Consider the following 20,045-nt stretch of genomic DNA (forward strand, 5'->3'; position numbering starts at 1 on the left):
TAATCCTAGGAAAGCAGAGACAGGCTGATATATGAATTCGAGGCCAGTCTGATCTACAGAGTGAGTTCCAGAACAGCCACAGTTACACAGAGAAACCCTGTCTTGGAAAAAAAAAAATCTAAATAAATAAATAAAAAGGATGACATACCTAAGGGTGTATAGACAAGAGGGAAAGTAGTAGAAGATGAAGTATTGGTGCATGCTGGGACATACCTGAATCTTAGAAGCATTTTGCTAAATACAATGAATAAATGTTGAATTATATCTTTTATATAAAATGTCCACAATAGGCAAATTCAGAGAGAGAGAGAGAGAGAGAGAGAGATGAGGAGAGAGAGAGAGAGAGAGAGAGAGAGAGAGAGAGAGAGAGAGAGAGACGGGGAGGGGACTGGCTCAAAGATGATAGGATAGGATAGACAATGATGACCAAAGTGGACAGAGAGCAAGTGAAGACAAGGGAGCAGATCCGTGTGTGCTGGGGCTTCACAGACTCCACAGAGGAGGAGGAGACACGGAAGAGCTGCGGGTGGAGTCGGTTAACTAGTCTGGGTTGAGGAACTCAACAGAGAGATGCCAACCCACACCAAACCTCCTGCTGGGCACCACAAAGGCCCCTGGTTTGTGAAAAGGGCTCTCAGAAGATTCTGGACCAACTCACTAAGATGAAACCTAAACTTCGGACCAAGTTCTTGCTGCCTGGACCCTCCTCACCTCCACTTCCTCGTTTTGATGAACTCACGAAGAAGCCGCCAATTTTTACAAGCATCAGAGCCCACACCACCTAGGTTCAGTCCCTGCTTTGTCTGACAGACATGAACACTGGTCAGATCAGGGCACATATATCTGTAAGCCACCCAAGCTTTGACAAGCTATGGGGACACCTTATCCTGTCTGTTACTGTAAACATTAAACACGGGAGTGTTGATTGTCTACAGTATAGCTACTTATTTTCTTCATGAGCTCCTCATTCCCTTCAGAATCTAGCCATGGATAAATATTAATCTCCATTAAAGAACGAGAAATGCGGGCTGGAGAGATGACTCAGCAGTTAAGAGCACATGCTACTCTTGCCGAGGACCTGAGTTCAGTTTCCAGCGCCCTTGCCAGGAGGGTCACAACTGCCTTGTAACTCCAACCCTTGGCCACCAGGGGCACCTGCCCTCGAGTATATACACCCACACAGAGACATAAGAAAAAATAAAAATAAGTCTTTTTTTAAGAAACAGAATGAGAAATGAGTGCCCTGGAGCCTCAGTAAGTATCACCGTACATGTGTCCTTGTTTTCATGAGATGTTCTTGAGAGTGTTTGTTTGAAGTGCTAGGGATGAAGCCCAGGACTCCAGGATGTTAGGAAAAGTACTCAGCCTCTGAGCTGCACACCCAGCCCTGATGAGACCTTGAAGAGCTGAAGTTTAACCCACATCACCCAAAGCTTGATCTTAAGAAGCACTTCCTACATGTTACCTATTCTCTCAGCCAGGTGAGAGAAGGTGGCTCTGGATTGTAATTCTTAACCTTTCGCTCCAGTTAAGCTCTCCAGGGTATTGGACAGAAAAAATGAGCAAAGTGCCTGGTTTCCGCCTGGTTGGGTGACCCAGACTTGGGGACTCTGGGGACAGTACACTGTGTCCTTGACTCTTGGCGACCATGATACCACATTGTCCTGATTTTCCACTGGGCATCGTTTCTCTTCTAACACATCTCCACTCTGAGCAACTGAGTCAACCAACACTCCTGATATCCAGATCTAGGGTGCTGACCGTGAGGGGGCTGCTTTTGTGTTTTGTGGATGGTTGGTTTTGGGGGACAGGGTCTCATTCTGTATTCAAGGCTCACCTCCAACTTACTCTGTTCCCTAGCCAACCTTGAAGGGCCTTTTACTTTTTTTTTTTTTTTTGGTTTTTCGAGACAGGGTTTCCCTGTAGTTTCTAGAGCCTGTCCTGGAACTAGCTCTTGTAGACCAGGCTGGCCTCGAACTCAGAGATCCGCCTGCCTCTGCCTCACGAGTGCTGGGATTAAAGGCGTGTGCCACCACCGCCCAGCGGGCCTTTTACTTTTTTAAGATCGCCTGAAGTTACTGGGGCTATTTACCTAGATAGTCAAATGTGGGAACCTCAGTTGCTTTACTCTTTTCTTTTTAAAGATTTATTATGCATTTTTTGTATATGTGTTTTGTCTGTATATGTCTACACACCAGAAAGAGCATCAGATCCCGTGGAACTACAGTAATAGACAATTGTGCACTGCCATGTCGGGGCTGGGAATTGAACCCGGGTCCTCTGGAAGAACAGCCAGTGTTCTTAACCACTGACTAATCTCTCCAGCCCCCCTACTTAGCTTTTAATCCCTCACTTGGTTTGTGGTTCCTTCTACAGACCTTTAAAAGGATCATTGCAATTAATCATTTATTTCCTGATAATATCCTTTTATTGACTATCTTAAATGGTACATATAAATAAAGTACCACTGTCCTAAATGCTTTACAGAGATTAATTCATTTGCCTTCAAATCCCACGAGCAAGGCACCATTACTGTTCCTAGTCTATGAATGAGGAAACAGGGAAACAGGGTGAGGGAGATGGAGTACCTAGACCAAGGCCATAGTAAGTGGTGGAGCTAGAATTGGAGGCATGTGTACCCCTTACCTGTTACGTTGGCTCCATTCTTGACATTTAAACTTTGTTTTGTATTATGGGGAAGGCATGTATATGCCACAACTTGGAAGTGGGGGTGAGAAGAGAACTTTATGGAGTCGGTCTGTCTTTTCATCCTTGTATGGGGTCTTGGGGCTGGAACTCAAGTTTCCTGGCGAGCACGTTCACCTGCTGAGACATCTCACCAGTGCCCTCATTTTTTTGTTTGTTTTGTTTTTGTTTGTTTGTTGAGGCAGGGTTTCCCTGGGTAGCTTTGGATCCTGTTTAGGCATCTGTTTGCCCACTTCCTTCTGCCATGACAATCAGCATGCTTTGCTGCAGTTTCTATTCTGTTGCCTAACCTCTCCTCTAGAATACAAATGCTTGACAGCTATAACGTGTCTATCTTCCAACCACCATCTCCTAGTCCACAGCCAACACACCACACACCGTCAGATGAGAACACCATGTCCTAGCTCACAGACAACACACCACACACCGTCAGATGAGAACATCTCCTAGCTCACAGACAACACACCACACACCGTCAGATGAGAACACCGTGTCCTAGCCCACAGACAACACACCGTCAGATGAGAACACCATGTCCTAGCTCACAGACAACACACCACACACCATCAGATGAGAACACCATGTCCTAGCCCACAGACAACACACCACACACCGTCAGATGAGAACATCTCCTAGCTCACAGACAACACACCACACACCGTCAGATGAGAACACCATGTCCTAGCTCACAGACAACACACCACACACCGTCAGATGAGAACACCATGTCCTAGCTCACAGACAACACACCACACACCGTCAGATGCGTGCATAAGGAGAACGAAGCACCTGGCACATAGGAGTGCAGTATTGTGCTATTATTATTAACAAGTCACGGGGCTGGCATTTAAAGCAGGTCGTGAGTGCACTGTATTTTGAATTGTGGTGCTTATCTCCAGCAGTCCTGTGCTTACGGGAGCAGGGCAGAGTCCACATTCAGCTACGGCTCTAATATCGAGGAGGGAAAGCCTCTCAGCTTTTCACCCCCCAGCTCAGAGCCAGGGCTCAGCCCTCCCATATCACTGGTCCAAGATCACTCTGAGCTCAGACAGAGGCAAGATGACCAGGAGTCTCAGGCTAAGGGCCCTGGCTATCCCACTGGGTCACTGTAACCCTGCTCTGGTTCCTCATCTAAAGGGGGAGGGGATTTTGATTTGGAAGGTGGGAAGAAGAAACCAGAGTGATCGGAAGTGTACAAAATACTGCTATCTAATATAAGGTCACTACTATCTAATAGAAAACGCCTCGGGGCCCTTCTAACTTCTCCAGGGAAAAGCCCTCAGAGCCTGAGTTCCCAGCAGTGGGAAGGGAAGAAACCGAGTAGGAAGACCCCTCCCCTGTGTACTAAGCTGCTATGGGGATGGCAGCTGATGGCAGCTAGGCGAGAAGGCTCAGGCTTCAGAAGGTCAAGTCGCTACATGAATGGCAGTCCATCCAGATGCCTCCTTGCTACTAACCATCTAAGGTGCAAATTATTAACCTGCTCAGCTCCACCCCACAGATAAGCCCTGTGGGGTGGGGGGAGCAGAGGGTGTCAGGAGAGCCCTCTGAGGAAGGTCAGCACAGGAGCCTCCCTGGTCTCAGCCTCTCGGCATTTCTTAGTTACTCCTCATAGTGAATCTTGACTTGCCTTCCAAATATTTAACTTCTGGATAAGGTAGTAATGGCCCAGACCGGGGCAGGGGAGGAGACTTTCATTCTAGGGGATTAGTTAGTAAGAATTCTTTTCACATGGATGCCTACAAGAGAACAGTCAAGTTAGTCAGAGAATCATTAATATAGCTACCAGTACATTGTGTCAAAATATGCAACACTTGTTTAAATATCTCCAGACAACCCATCACTGCCACTTCCAGGGCCTGGAGAGTCCACTGCTTATTCAACTTGACATATTTATGAATTTCTAACTGAAGACTACAAGTAAAGAGAAGCACACAGAGGGAAATGGTGCCTCGACACAGGACCAGGGATGCAATTGGGATGGTGAACTCCAGTCCCCAAACCTAGGTTTGAACAGCACTTTACCGCCCGGAGGCTCCTTCTCTATGATCCCTTAAGAGCATCAACAGAGCTGGGTAAATTAGCTGTCACATAGTGACTAGGAAGCATGGGCAGGGCAAGGGATGGCTCAGTGAACTTTGGTAACGAGGAGAGTCTATAAGACCAGGATTAAAACTAGCCCTTAGCTTGCTGACTGTAACTACCTCCTCCCAAGCTCACTGGAGTAAGAGTGCCCTGACTCAAGATGCCCGCTTCTAGAACAGACTCCCAAGCAATTCATTGAGACCTCACAATGCAAACATGGTCTTAAGTCTGAGGACTCCACAGGAACAAATGTCTAAAAGTGAAGGCAGACGGCTAGAGTGGGGTGGGGGTAGCTCAGCGGCAAAGGACTTGTCTAGAATGAGAAAACTAGAAAGAATGAAGAAAGAAAAGAAGAAGGAAGGAAGGGAGAGAGGGAGGGAAAGAGGAAGGAGGGGAAAAGAAAACAGAAGGACCTTTTTTTCTGAAACTATAAAACATTGTAGAAATAAACTGGAGGGCACTTAAACAAATGGGAAGGCATAGCATGCCCACAGATCGGAATATGAAGATGCAATGTGCCTCCAAATGTGCTGCAGGCCTGATGTAGCTTTTATGAAAATGCCAGTACACTTCTTTGCACAACTGAGACACTGCTGCAAGAATTCATATGGAAATGCAAAGAACTCAGAATAGTAACTTGATATCTAATACAAGGTTTAATTCATATTTATTTGTTTGTTTGTTTATTAGGGCCTTGCTTTGTAGCCCTGGCTGTCCTGAAACTCACTATATAGACCAGGCTGATTTTCGAATTCTCAGAGATCCTCCTGCCTCCGTCTCAAGGCAATCATCATGCCTGGCACACTGGCACTTTTTGTTTTCAAAACTTTCTACAAAGCTACAGTAGCCAGACAGTAATCCTGGCATAGAAAACGGTGTATAGAAAGACGGAACAGATTAAGGGTCCAGAAAGAAACCCAAGCTTTTATGGACAGTTGGCTTTCTACTAGAGCTGCCTACAGCTCTCTAGCCCGTCCTGTCTCCTCCCTACCTGCATCCCCCAGCTCTACCCAACTCCCCTAAATTCCCACCCACTGCACCCACAGCAGTATGGAGAGTGGGAACACGGGTCTATTCCCTGAGCTGAGAATAAGGAGTTCACTGAGATGCAGCAGGAGCCCCCCCCCCCCATCCCAGAGTCACAGAGGGACCTTCAGTGACTCAGCATGTACCTGCAGATCTGACGTCTGGCTCCCTGCCATGCTCGCAAGTCGGGACGCCAGTTAACTTACAGGACACCAAGTTAAATTTTAATTTCAAGTAACCAATAGATGTTTTTTGGTAGACATATTCCCCCAAATTGCATAATTCAATAATTAAAATTTAAAATTCAACTTGAGGTTTTTGCGCGAGCGCGCGCGCGCGCGCGCACACACACACACACACACTCCCCTGGAACTCTCATTCCCTAGACTCCATTTAAATTGCTCCATTTCTCAATTCAGCAGCATCTTTCCCAAGGGTTCCCCTTTATTTGGAAGAGCAGGCTCTTCCTGGTACAACATTCCCTGAGAGAACATTCAGCACCATTTGAAGTATCATGGGTACAGTGATGTCATTGCCCCCTTGGTGTCCCAGAGACCAGCTGAGAGATGAACTTTTTTACCCACTGTAAAATTCTCAATGCTCAGGACAAAGCCTGGCACACAGCCAGCAATATGCCAGTATTTACTGAGCAAATGCAGACGCACAATGCATGGGTTATCTCGTCTCATCTTGTGAACAATGCAATATCGCCAGCAACTGTGTTTCACAGGTTGAGGATCTGAGACCAGAAAAGAGCAAACAATTCACCCAGAGCCCCACTGCACATGTAGGAACCAGCCCCCAAGCCTGCGTTCCCACCCCCTACCACTCCCCCTCACCCGCAACACACTGGCCAATTGCCTCAGGCCAAAGATCACCTCCAGGTTAGGTACCCTGCTGTTTACAGTATTCTGGCTTAGATTAAGAAAGGAGTCACCAATACATGTAAATATTTGCATTTGACACCTTAACCTGAGAATTTAGTGACACATCTTGATTTTGCCCACACAGAAGTTCATTCAACAGCGAGTGTCTGAAATAACCACTTAGCTTCCCACTAGTGGAAAAGTCTGTGTGGGTGTCTGCACTCACCTTTATTTCTTCTTGAACAGCAGGATTTCGGAAATTTAAATCAGGTTGCTCTTTCAAAAACTGGTGGTAATAACATTGCTTTCGTACGTCGTCAAAGTGCCAACTGGAGTTCCCATAGACGCTCAGCTAGCAAACAGGGAGAGGAGGGCATCATGTATCTCACTCATCCCTACACTGCCCTTGTCCACAAAGATGTGACTTTGCCATCCCAGTCCCATGAGGCAGTGTATAAATCCTAGGGGTTGTCTTTCCAGGGAGAATCCCAAACTTTACCCGAATGCTCGACAAAAGTGGTTATGAAGTACTTATCAAGTAGACACCATTCCCAACAACCACAACGCCAGCTAGTGCTCTCAAGCTTCAGGACAAGATCAACTTAAGGAACAGCCATTCCTAACAATATTTTCTTAAATCTGCTGCTCAGGCTCAAGACTCCTGCATGTGAAGCCGATTGTGAAGAAAAGAAAGCCTATATTGGTTTTGGGACATGAAAGTCAGGAGTTTGTATTGGATACATTCATTTAAACTCTCCTGGTCTTCCGGAATAAAAGTCTAGGGACTTCAAGCACCAGGACTCAGATGTGTTTGACAGTATGACTTCTTTCTAGAAGGGATCAGGGACATGACTGCATGTTGAGTTGGAGAGATGGCTCAGAGGTTAACATCACTGGCTGTTCTTCCAGAGGTCCTGAGTTCAATTCCCAGCATCCACATAGTGGCTCACAACCATCTCTAATGAGATCTGGTGCCCTTTTCTGGTGTTCAGGAAGACATGCAAACAGGGCAGTCATACATGATGTTTTATTTACATGTATGTCTGTGCACGGCATGTGTGTCTGGGACAGGAGCTGTAAACTGCCATGGTTGTGAGCTGTCCTGGGGTGCTGGGAATCGAACCTAGGTCCTCTGGAAGAGCAGCCAGTGCTCTTGACAATGGAACAATCTCTCCAGCCCCCATTCCATTGCTGAGTAGTAATGGTGTCATATTCATATATAAGCACACACCTATTTGTCTGTGCTAACTTTTTAATGTGAGCTGCTGTGTGGCTTCTGGGAACAGAACCTGGGTTCTCTGGAAGAGCAGCCAGTGCTCTTACCACTGACCATGTCTCCAGGATGTTAACTGTTTACATTAGAAAGTCAAGCTTACCTACAAGTGAAAAACTGATGGAAGATTAAAAAAAAAAGCGATAGAAAAGAAGCCACTGTCAAGTGCTGCAGTCAAGAGAGAGTTTGGTCTGATGCGTGAATGGTAAGTTTTAAAAGGCAAGACTGTGGGGTTTGCACTAGATATGACCTCTGTGACCTCACTCTGTCTATGTGCAAACAGGAAACTAAAATCTAATTCGCAGAATTGGATGGTAGACATGATGAATTAATGAATGTAGACCCTTAATAGACAGCCTGCACACAATAAGCTTAATAAATGCTCGCTAATGGCCCTTTAACAAGGGGTTAATTTGGAGATGGGTTGGTTTAACACAGTAAACATGCCAGAGTGCAAATGGCCTGCCAGGGGCAGCACAGTGCATCATGCACTGAGCTTGGCAGACGGGCGGCCACAGAGCGGTCACATAGTTAGTCATGAAGCCTGCAGACTCTAGGTGTGTGTAGGCTGAAAGCTGGTGTCCAAGGACGAGCAGAGAAGGTCAGGGTGAGAAGTGGAGGGGCTCTAGTGTGGCAGAAAAATCAAGAATAAATGACTTGGAAGAAAGCAAGAGAGACACAGACCTGAGCGGGAGGACCAGGCCTGAGGAGAGAGGCAGCTAGCCTGCTGGACTATAGAGTGCCTAGCAAACCTGACTTTCAGGACAGCACATAGTGAACCAGTAGAGGCCAGTCTTCAGGGTCACTGTGAAGGCTGGTTCCAAGACCCTGCCATACATCAAAACAGCAGGTTGTGTCAAAATAGAGAATTGACATACAACAACCTCTCACACATCGTCTTTTATATTTCATAAGCTCTCTGTATTACTCTTACCACCCAACACAATGGAAGAGTTTAGCTGTAGCTAGACCACTGCATTTTCAGGAAGAATGATCAGCTAACTGTTGGTAGCCAGTTCAGTCCCTTTGCAATCTTTCATCAAATATAAATATTTTTTATTTGCAGTAGGTTGAATGTGAAGATCTAAAACCTAGCCTAGCTGGGCAGTGGTGGCACACACCTTTAATCCCAGTATTCGGGAGCAGAGGAGGAGGGATCTCTGTGAGTTCGAGGTCAACCTGGTCTACAAGAGCTAGTTCCAGGACAAGCTCTAGAGCTACAGAGAACCCTGTTCTCAGAAAAAAAAAAAAAACATGAAATGAATAAAAACTGGCCCATACAATATTTTATGCTAAAAGGTCATTCACTCAGGTTTTAGACGCATGTATGGGCTCTGATTGCTAGACCTGCCCTCCTCGACAGAAAGGTCCTTGCCTGTTGCAGAAGGAGCAAGTGGGAAGAATGACGACTTCTATGCTCTCTGAGTGACATTTGCTGCTAAGAACGCTAGGGTGGGAAGGAGGCAGCAGGGAGTTGGAAGACAAAGAGACCAAGCTGATCACCTGGACTCAGTTACCCTCCCTTGTGGCTCAGGTGGGGGTGATGACACTAGGAAGTGTCCAGAGGCTCAGCACCAAGGTTTGGGAAAGGAGAAAGGGATGACTGTGTTTGCTTATGATGCTGTGCAGCATGGAGGTCAAAAAGTCAAAGAGGTGCTGGGCAGGGGTGGCGCACGCCTTTAATCTCAGCACTTGGGAGGCAGAGGCAGGCAGAGTTCTGTGAGTTCAAGGCCAGCCTGGTCTATAGAGTGAGTTCCAGGACAGTCAGGGCTGTTTTACAGAGAAACCCTATCTTGAAAAAATAAAAGAACCACCGCCAAAAAGTCAAAGAGGCAAAGGGTCCTGGAAAATAATAATAATAAAAAAAAACAGCAGAAAAAAAAAAACTGTTGTTTTCCTATCTCCATCCAGGAGCCCCAGAACCTGTGCTGGACCAGGAGGGATGTGCAGGCAAAAGGGAAGAAAATGCTGGTGATGAGAGGACCACTGACCAGAACACATCAGCTCAACAATGAAGTCAAAAGCCTAATGGCCATTTGGGAAATGCTTTCTATTTCTTTCTTTTTTTTTTTTTTTTTTTTTTTTTGGTTTTTCGAGACAGGGTTTCTCTGTAGCTTTGGAGCCTGTCCTGGAACTAGCTCTTGTAGACCAGGCTGGTCTCGAACTCACAGAGATCCGCCTTCCTCTGCCTCCGTAAGTGCTGGGATTAAAGGCGTGCGCCACCGCCGCCCGGACAATGCTTCTATTCTAAACTACATCCTTTGATGCTTTTCCTAAAGGCACCTACCATAGCTCAGTAAGTCTAGAGCTGCCCAATTTCTGTCTGCTCATCAGTTGTCCTTACCCAGTTGTTGGGAGGATTGGGTACACCATTTTCATGAGTGCAGTTCTGCCAGATGTAGTAATCAGTGTACTTCCCACTCTGGTTCCTACTCGATTGAACCAAGGATGTTGGTCACTGGTATGGTTTGGTATGAAATCGATTATTAAGCTTTAAGCCTAATGAATAAAAACATTTCAAATGTTTAGGAACAGATGATGTGGGAAGAAGGACAGTCCAGGGGAAGATGGGTGGAGGTGTGAACCGGAGGCAATGATGCTTTCCTCTGTGTAGAGCATCCCCACACTTCAAGGGGAAGGTGGTAGTGTGAACCAGAGGCTGATGCTCTCCCACCTGTGTGAGAGGATCCCCCACACTTCAAGGGGGAAGATGGGTAGGGTGTGAACCGGAGGGCATGATGCTTTCCCTCTGTGTAGAGCAGCCCCACACTTCAAGGGGGAAGATGGGTAGGTGTGAACTGGAGGCATGATGCTCTCCACCTGTGTGAAGATCCTCCACACTTCAAGGGGAGGTGGGTAGGTGTGAACCGGAGGCATGATGCTCTCCTCCCCTGTATAGAGCATCCCCACACTTCAAGGGGGAGATGGGTAGGTGTGAACTGGAGGCATGATGCTCTCCACCTGTGTGGAACATCCCCACACTTCTCATTGCCCTTTACCTTTGTCATTATGGCCGCGACCAGATCCTCAAAATCTTCATTGTTCCAAAAATAGGGTCAATCTCTTGAAGTCCTCAATGGCCATATCTGAAATCTTTCAAAGATGATTTTGTAGAAAGGAAGAGACCCAAATGGTTTTATGTTTAAAGAGGCGATATAGTCCAGCTTCTCTTGGATACCTGAGCAAAGAGCCAAGGACATGAGGCAAACGCTGCTTTGATTTTTTTTTATTTGAAAGCATTAAAAAGAAAATAAGGGGGAGATAAAATGTCTAATGGTCAGAAAGGAAGCCTATTTTCTCACAACCTCTGCCTCATAGGAATAGCACACTAGGTTTTGTTTTTGTTTTTTAAAGATTCTTATTATTTTCAATACTCAGAAAGTTGAATTCATATAATCTTATGAAGAGAGAAAAAGGGGATAATGGAGCTGAAAGTAGAAAACTAGATTTTTTTCATGACCCATTGGGTCCTTTTCATTCTATTCTTCTACACCACCTAAAACTGCCTCTTCTAATCTGTCTCCCTCCCTCCCTCCTCCCTCCCCCTCCCTCCCTCCTTCCCTCCCTCACTCCCTCCTGCCCTCCCTCCCTTCCTTCCTTCCTTTCCTTCTCCCCCTCCTCCTTTTTGTCTGATACACAGTCTCACTGTATAGCCCTGGCTGTCCTGGAACTCTATGTGTAGACCAGGCTGGCCTTGAACTCATAGAGATCAGCCTGCCTGTGCCTCCTAAGTGCTGGGATTAGGACTAAAGGAGGGTGCCACCACTCTCAAGTTTTCTAATTTTAGACAGTACTCACACTTATGCTTGTCTAAATACACAGATAGAGATTGAACATTATTACTACTGAGCACGTTTGTATAAATGACCCACTTAGAAAAAGTAATTTTTTAAAAAATTTGTTTGGGGGAAGGGACTTTATAAGATGAAATTTTCTCCCTTTTTCTTCTGTTTAAAACTATATCAAGGGCCTGTCAGGTGGTGGCACATGTGCAAAACAAAACAAAACCTATGTTAAATCATCCTATTATATCCTATTATAATGTTATTTAATAATATCCTATCATAACATTACTCAATATATAATTTCCCTCAATATGTAATTTAAAGAACTGTATTGCTGATACCTAAATTAAAATTTTTAAATTTGTATGGTTTATTTAACTTTATTTTATGTGCATTGGTGTTGAAGGTGTCAGATCCCCAGGAACTGGATTTTCAGACAGTTGTGAGCTGCCATGTGGATGCTAGGAATTGAACCGGGTCCTTGAGAAGAGCAGTTCAGTGCTCTTAACCCACTGAGCCATCTCTCCAGCCCCCTAAATTAAAATTTTGTAAAATAAAAAACAAAATGTTTAAAATAAAATTTTTATATGAAAGGCCAAAATATTTGCAATTTTATTGAATTTGAGTAAAATTTAGACAGCAATCTAGTTCTGTGAATAGTATCAATCTCCTAGCATAACTTTTTACTTTTTTTTTTTTTTTTTTTTTTTTGGTTTTTCGAGACAGGGTTTCCCTGTAGTTTCTAGAGCCTGTCCTGGAACTAGCTCTTGTAGACCAGGCTGGCTCTAGAACTCAGAGATCCGCCTGCCTCTGCCTCCCGAGTGCTGGGATTAAAGGCGTGCGCCACCACCGCCCGGCTTAACTTTTACTTTTAATACAAATACTTATTTAAAAATTCTTTAATGTCACATATTATATAATATATATATACATACATACATAAATATACAGTGTGTACACACACTCACATACACACTCATTTGAGAAAGGGTCTCAAGTATACTACCCAGGCTGGCTTCAAACTTACTGTGTAGCCAGGATGACCTTAAACTTCTGATTTTCCTGCCTCTGCAACTGGTCACAGACACACAGACACACACACCACACTCTCAGCCACCATGGTGTTGGGATTATGTACAAGTATACACCATCATGCCTATTTTATGCAGCAAAGGAGATAATCCAGATCTAGGAAAGCCCTCGCTAACTGAGCTACAATTGGTTTGCTCTTGATTTTCATCGTTTTTTTGTTTGTCTTGTTTTGTTTTTTGAGACAGGGTTTCTCTGTGTAATAGTCCTAGTTGTCCTGGAACTAGCTCTGTAGACTAAGCTGGCCTTGAACTCACAGAGAGCTACCTGTCTCTGCTCGCGAGTGCTGGGATTAAATATGTTGCCCACACTACTGCCCAGCGATTTTCATCTTTATAACCAAGATTGTAGGTGGTTTACAACAGGTGCTGAGCTAGGTGCCAAAGAACTAAGTAACATTTGGTCCAGATTGTTAGGAAGGCACTTGTCCATACCAAAGCAATTGCTACTGTGGCTACTGAGCAGTTGTAATACAGCTCATCTGGGTTGAGATGCGCTGGAGGGAAAGAAGGCACAACCAGATTTTTAAGACATGTTACAAAAGAAAGAATTTAAAATATGTTAATAATATTTTATGCTGATATACTGATACAGAAAAGGTATTGGATTAAACAAAACATATTATTAAAATCGATTTTACCTTTAAAAAAAACCCAAAACCTTGCACAGTAATGCTACAGCAATGTAAAGAGGCAGGCATGGGGTGATGCTGGACTGGATGGAGATGTGCAAGGTGCCTTATGGACCAGCGTGTTAGCCCTGACCATCTGAGGCAGAGGAGCTGATGAGGAAAGTCGCAGGTGGGGTATCGCAGGTTAAGTCTGGGATCCAGAGCAATAAATGAGTAAATAACTGAGCAAATAGTGAGCCTGATACATGGAGAAGAGGGATTGGCAAAAATATAGCGCCAAGGTGGAAGACAGGGACGTGCCGGTATTTGCCAGGCTTCATGTTCTTCTCCAGGGCAGTCTTTAGAGCGGCTGTCTGAGGGCCTGTCCCCGTTCACTTAGGAAGGCAGGAGTTCATACACAAGAGAGTCTAGGCTTGCAGGGGAGGCCTAGTGAAGTTAGGCTGGGACGACTAGCTACTGTGGCTTCTCGTTCATGGCCCTAAACACAGATGTGGGGACTGGAGCCGGTAGTTTTCTCTGTTTCCCGTGAGCTTTCCTAACGTATGTCAGAGGTCACACTTAAGCAAGGCAGGAGAACAAAGCACAGTCACCTGAGCCCTGGCAGAAGACGTTCTAGAGACACACTTTGATTACTACGACTGACTGAAACAAGGGTCCCTAAGGAATTAGCATCTCCTCTCCCCTCCCCCTGCAGGGAGGGAAGTAAACCTCTTACTGGGAGAAGGAAAAGCGTGAAGCTTGGTGCAGCCACAGGAGGAGCTTGTCTCCTGGGGAGGACTTCTAGCTCTGAGCATTTGCTGGAGCACCAGGAAGGATGACGGGTCAATCACAGATGGAACCACGCCTTTGCCAGTACTGCTTAGCTGCACTGGCCTCTGGCCTTCTATTCGAACCTAAGCTTCGCGTCAGGAGCCCTGAACGTGGACTTCTTCCTGCTGTGGCCTACTGAATCAATCTCCTTTTTTGCCTTTCTCTATCGCTCTTTAAATGGCCTGTTGGAAACGGGGACTGAGCTGGGTTTGTTCGGGCTGCCCAGGCCCAGGCTGACTCCAGTACCGGCGGGATCTATGCGGTTCCAGTACAGCAGGCTGCTTATTTGTGTTGCCTTTACAATTGGCTGTCACATGTCAGAGTATCAATAGGCAACAGAAATACTTTCATTTAAACCAGAAGCAAGCCCAGGGCTGAGTATACAGAAGCAGGAGGGGGCGAAGGGGAAGGCAGGTGTATGCTCCAGCACAAGGGAGGAAAAAGAGAGGTCAAGAGAGGAAAACTAAGGGATGGAGAGATACAAAGGGACTGGAGGTCCCAGTCCTACACTTGGGGAGGCAGAACAAAACCCCTAAAATCAATCCCGGGGTGGTTTCTTCAGAATAACAGGATCCTTGACCTTAAGGACCAGTATCTACAGGGTAACAGGAAGCAGCTGTTCCCCCAAAGAAAAAGCAGAAATGAACACACAAGAATTGACCAGAAACTGCACGTTTGTGGGAACTTGGGGACTACTAGGAGCAGCCTAGGAAGGTGGCCAGGAGGTAGGAAGTGTGCCCCTGGGTTTATGCTGTCACATTACGATGCAGCTGGTGCTCGCAGGCAGTGCCCAGGAGGCCGTAAACTCGCAGCGTCAGTGGAATGATGGAGGTGTGACCCAGAGACTAAGGAAAGCAGTGGCTTCGAGCTGCACCAGGAGGACAGATACACTCGTCTCTGACAGTCACGCCGGAAGAAGACTGTTTTAGGAGTGAAGTAGGCACTGAGCATATGGGGAAAGAGGCAGAGAGGGAGGGATGGGGGCTTAGAGAATGTGGCACTGTAAAGACAGATTAGGGCCATCCCTTCTCACACTCTATCACATCATCTTGCTGTTTTCTTTAAACAAATCATCGTTAAAAAAAAAAAAAAACTTTCTTATCCGGGCGGTGGTGGCGCACACCTTTAATCCCAGCACTCGGGAGGCAGAGGCAGGCGGATCTCTGTGAGTTTGAGGCCAGCCTGGTCTACAAGAGCTAGCTCCAGGACAGGCTCTAAAGCTGCAGAGAAACCCTGTCTCGAAAAACAAAAACAAAAACAAAAACAAACAAACAAACAAAAAAACCAAAAAACTTTCTTGCTCGTTTATTTCTTCTTACTGCACCCAATTTTCATCCATTCTCCCTCCCTCTTTCTCTCTCTCTCTCTCGGTTTTTGATTTTTGGGGGGAGTGGAGGGAGGAGCCCAGTTCGCCCTTGAACTCATGGCAGTCTCCTTCCTCCACCTCTGAGGTCTGGTATTAGAGACCAGCAGGATAGTACCCAGCCTCTTCACTGTAATAACCATGTTGCCTTTAGCAATCAATCCACAGTTCATACCCGCTGTCAGGCACAGTTTCAATTTTAATATGGCCAGAAGGAGCATTAAATTATAAGGATACAAACTTATAAAACATTATTAGTTTAATTTTAAAAATGCAAATTTTTGGTTTTATTTTTCCACTAATATGGGTATTGTTCTAGAGAACCATTTTTTTAGCAGCTAACACATTGTTGGGCCTTCTAGCCTTCTGTTATCTCTCAGGATTGAAACTTGAAGACAGTCTTTCCCTCCGGGCAGCATCACATTTGTATAACATGATGTATTTATCAATAAATTCCCAGCCAGACGAGCTATGTCCGATACCAGGAAAGGCAGTCTCAACAGAAACTTGTAGCCACAAACTCAGAGGTTTTAGGAGGATTAACGAGCGAATGAAGATGTGCCTCGGCTTAGTGGGCAAGAGACTAAAGCCTTTGGCTCCCAGGCCTTCAGCAAATAGCCTTGCATCCAGGGCAAGGCTTGCCGGCTTCTGAGTGCTGCTTGGATAACCCCAGGGACACGGGTGCCAGTCATCCTGATGTGATCACCGCACAACCCAGCACTAAACGGTTTCAAGGAAACTAGGTGTCAGAGGAACAAACTACCCTCCCCCGGTCGGTTCTGAGCTCCTAACACGCACCTTTCAGGTCTCCATTCCCATCATTGTCGCTGTCCCTTAAAAGATCTCGGGTAGATCTGGTACATGGGACCTGCCTGCCACCAGTCAGGCATTTTGGAGAGATGGCGATGATGGCTATGGTGGCCCCAATGAGCAGGAACACGGAAACCACGGTGAGCCAGAAGAGGATCTCCCGGGGCACTCGGTAGCGAGCCTGGCCGGAGAACTGGAACAGCACCTCCTTAGGCATCCCCGCATAGGGCCGCAAGGCCTTGGGGTGGGACTCCTCTGGAGCAGGGATACTCACGGCGTCGGGCTGTGAGGTGTCCCTGGAGCCTGGTCTGGGTCCTGCTCTGAGATGTCTTCATTCTGAACAAACCCATTATTCGTTCGACATCCCTTCATACTCATCTGGATGGAGTCTCTGTTGCTTTTATCCTCATCCATGCCTACCCTGTTACGCCTCTTCCCGGTGCTTTCCAGCAGGGACTCAGGTGGAAAGGCGGCTTGCTGGGTGCTGTGGCTTGTTAAATGAGCTTTGAATGGTTTATAAAATAAACCTGGCTGGGACTTTGCCCAGCCAAGGAAGAAGAGCAAAGGGGGTCGGGGGTAAAAATTATCTTTATACTGGATGGCTGACTCAGCTACAGTAACAATACATGCAGGAGAGGAGGCTGGGGGAGAGAAGAGGCAGGGTTCCAAGCACTGTAAAGATGCTACTTGTGTGAGTACCAACTGCCTACAGCAATACTGTTTACAAACTACAAAGGTGGAGGCGACCCAGAGAGACGGGCAACAAAATATGAAAGGATATGCAGAATATTATCGCAACCTGAAAGGGGGAACTAAGTTGGACACATACTACTGGATGGACGGGACACGGGGACATTCTGCTAAGGGAAGTGACCACACCAGAAGACAAGTGCTGTTGGTTCCACTCACGGAAGGAATCTAGTCATAGAAGCAGAAAACACCAGTGGCTGGGAGTTTGGGGAGGAATCGTGGGAAGTTGTGGAGATGGACAACGGTGTTGCACAAGGCAGGTGTCCTTTACCTCTGAGACATATTGTAAAAAATGGGTATAGTAGAAATGTTATTAAGTCTGTTTACAGTGTTTGAAAAGATCGTTTTCTTTATCTAGGTATAAAAATGATCCTGAATTTTGCAAGGGGAAACTGGCTGCTCTTTTTGTGTTTCCTACAGGTCCACACAGAAGAGGTCCCAGAGGCAGGCAACTCTGCCACTTCGTTGTTGAAGCTCACTCAAGAACGTCATCTCAGCTCAGCCTGACAGCCCATAGGTAAGCTAAGGCTCCTATAGTGTGTGCTCAGCTCAACCTTGGGTCCTTTGATCCCTGACTTAGCCTTCCTGTAAACACTTGCAGACAGTGGGGAAGGCTTCTGAGCCTTGCAAGTTCAAGTGTATTACTACAGGCAAACAGGCCTTAGCAGTAGCACCAAACAGTTGTTTAATCATTGACAAGTATAGGACACATTCCCAAGTCCCAGGGAGAGGAGGAAGTCCTCGCTCCAGGCTCCCGAAGCCTCAAGGAATGAGATTATCAGCTGCACTTTGAGGGCTCCTCTGATTAGATAGGAAACACCTTTTACATTTATTTTTAAAATTCTATTCTTATTGTGTATATATTGTCTGTGGGGGAGTGGGGTGGGGTGTGTTCAGAGGACAAAGCTGAGATGTCTTCTTCCACCTTTACCCGAGTTCTGAGATTGAATCTGATAGCAGCTTTTTTCCCCTGCTGTCTCCACTGTTTTCTCTTAAATGAGGGAAGCTGCCTGGGCGCCTACATTACAGGGTTCTGACTTGATACAGAGTAGTGACTACTAATTCTAACGTTTTTGTTTTCTGAGCAGGGCTTCACTGTGTTACGCCCTGGCTGTCCTGGAACTCACTTTCTAGACCAGGTTGGGCCTCCAACTCAGAGATCCTCCTGCCTCTAGCTCCCGAGAGCTTGTATTAAAGGTATGTGCCACCACCACCTGGCTAAACATATTCTTAGAATACATAAATGCCAAATACCTCCTCATAAACTCCATCTAATAAACAGCATTTCTCATTGTTCTGTACTGCTGTCCGTTTTGAGTAGCTGGCTTGGAAGTCACTATGAAGGGGCAGGCAGGCTGGCCTTGAACTCACAGAGGTGGCCAATGATATGAATTTAATATTTGTGTTTTGATACTGCTTTATGTGTCAAATATATAATGACCATTTTCAATACAAATTAATGTTTTCTTAGAGGAAAGGTTTATTATTTGGGCCCATGTCTCCTCTCTCCTCTCTCTCCCTCCCTCCCTCCCTCTCTCTGTGTGTGTGTGTGTGTGTGTGTGTGTGTGTGTGTGTGCTACACCTGCAAGCACAGGACCAAAGGAGGACATCGAGTAGCCTGGCTCTATGACTCTCTGCCTATGTCCTTTGAGATAAAGTCTCACTAACCTGGGGGTTATGCTGGTGACCAGTGTCTAAGCAACCCCCCCTCTGCCTTGCTGTGGCAACTCAGATCACTGACACATTTAACTTACAGGGGTGCTTTAAGAGCTCAGGCCCTCATGCTTGCTCAGCATCCTGACCCAATGAATCATCTCTCTAGGTCCTTGACCCACAGTTTGAAAGGTTCCAGTCTGTGCTGACTAGTTTCAGAGCAACTTGACAAAAACTAGAGTCATTTGGAAAGAGGGAACATTAACCAAGAAAATGCCCTCACCGTATTGGCCTGTAGTGCATTTTCTTGATTGATGATTGATGTGGGAGGGCCCCAGCCCATTGTGGGTAGTGCCATCCCTAGGCTTGTGGTCCTAGAAGCTGTAAGAAGGCAAGTTGAGCAAGCCACGAGGAGCAAGTCAAGTAAGCAGCATTTCTCCATGGCCTGTGCATCAGCTTCTGCCTCTAGGTTCCTGACCAGCTCCTCTGAGTTCCTGCTCACTTTCTCAGCAACATGTGTGCCGAGTTAAGCTGGAAACAGACCCTTTCCGCACGGCTTGTTGTGGGCAGTGGTTTATCACAGCAATAGAAACCCTAAGATTGGAGTTCGGCGCCACTGCATTTGGGCTCTGAGGTAGCAGCACACACATCACTACAGGAGACCTTGGCAAAGACTGTCAACCTTAGGGCAAGACAAGAGACACAAAGAACCAAAGCCCAATCTTCAGAAAAGCAATTCTTGAAATTCAATTACTATTGGGGGACAGGTGGGACTGTGAAAAAAATATACTTATCCTCCTGCCTCTGCTCCACAAGGAGTAGGGTTGTAGGCAGGCTTCTCCACACCCAGCTTGAAATAATGTAAATGATGGGAAGTTGTTAATGGTACCTCAGTGTATAATCACAAACAGAGAAAACTTGTCAACAGCACTTGCTTCCCCTATAGAAACATCCGTTTACCCTCTCTGCACTGTGACTGGTACAACAGCCACAGCCCTTGAACTTGCAGAATGGGTGCTTTTGACAATAAAGTCAGTCATGAACACATGCTTGACCCAACCGAATAATGCCTTTGGATTTACTGTATGACACGGTGTATTCACTGAGAGCAAAAGAGAGTTGAGGGATATGTTTGCAACAAACCCACCAAAGCACTGACCCTTCACCCAAAGGTCAAATACATGCTGGAAGTTTATGT

General features: G+C 46.1%; 1 protein-coding gene across 1 annotated transcript in view; it reads right to left on the minus strand.

Moving 5' to 3' along the window:
- Slc3a1 (solute carrier family 3 member 1) overlaps window positions 1-17,230 on the minus strand; it is a 35,436-nt gene extending 18,206 nt beyond the window's left edge. The window contains 10 exon segments of the mRNA XM_038318156.1: window positions 6,910-7,035; window positions 10,301-10,392; window positions 10,395-10,455; window positions 10,956-10,996; window positions 10,999-11,065; window positions 11,067-11,134; window positions 16,433-16,466; window positions 16,468-16,520; window positions 16,523-16,750; window positions 16,753-17,230. Of these exon segments, the coding sequence (XP_038174084.1) occupies window positions 6,910-7,035; window positions 10,301-10,392; window positions 10,395-10,455; window positions 10,956-10,996; window positions 10,999-11,065; window positions 11,067-11,134; window positions 16,433-16,466; window positions 16,468-16,520; window positions 16,523-16,750; window positions 16,753-16,858 (876 nt within the window). The 5' untranslated portion in view covers window positions 16,859-17,230.
- Between the last annotated feature and the right edge of the window lie 2,815 nt (window positions 17,231-20,045).

The sequence above is a fragment of the Arvicola amphibius genome, chromosome 2 (assembly GCF_903992535.2).
Source record: "Arvicola amphibius chromosome 2, mArvAmp1.2, whole genome shotgun sequence".
NCBI lineage: Eukaryota > Metazoa > Chordata > Mammalia > Rodentia > Cricetidae > Arvicola > Arvicola amphibius.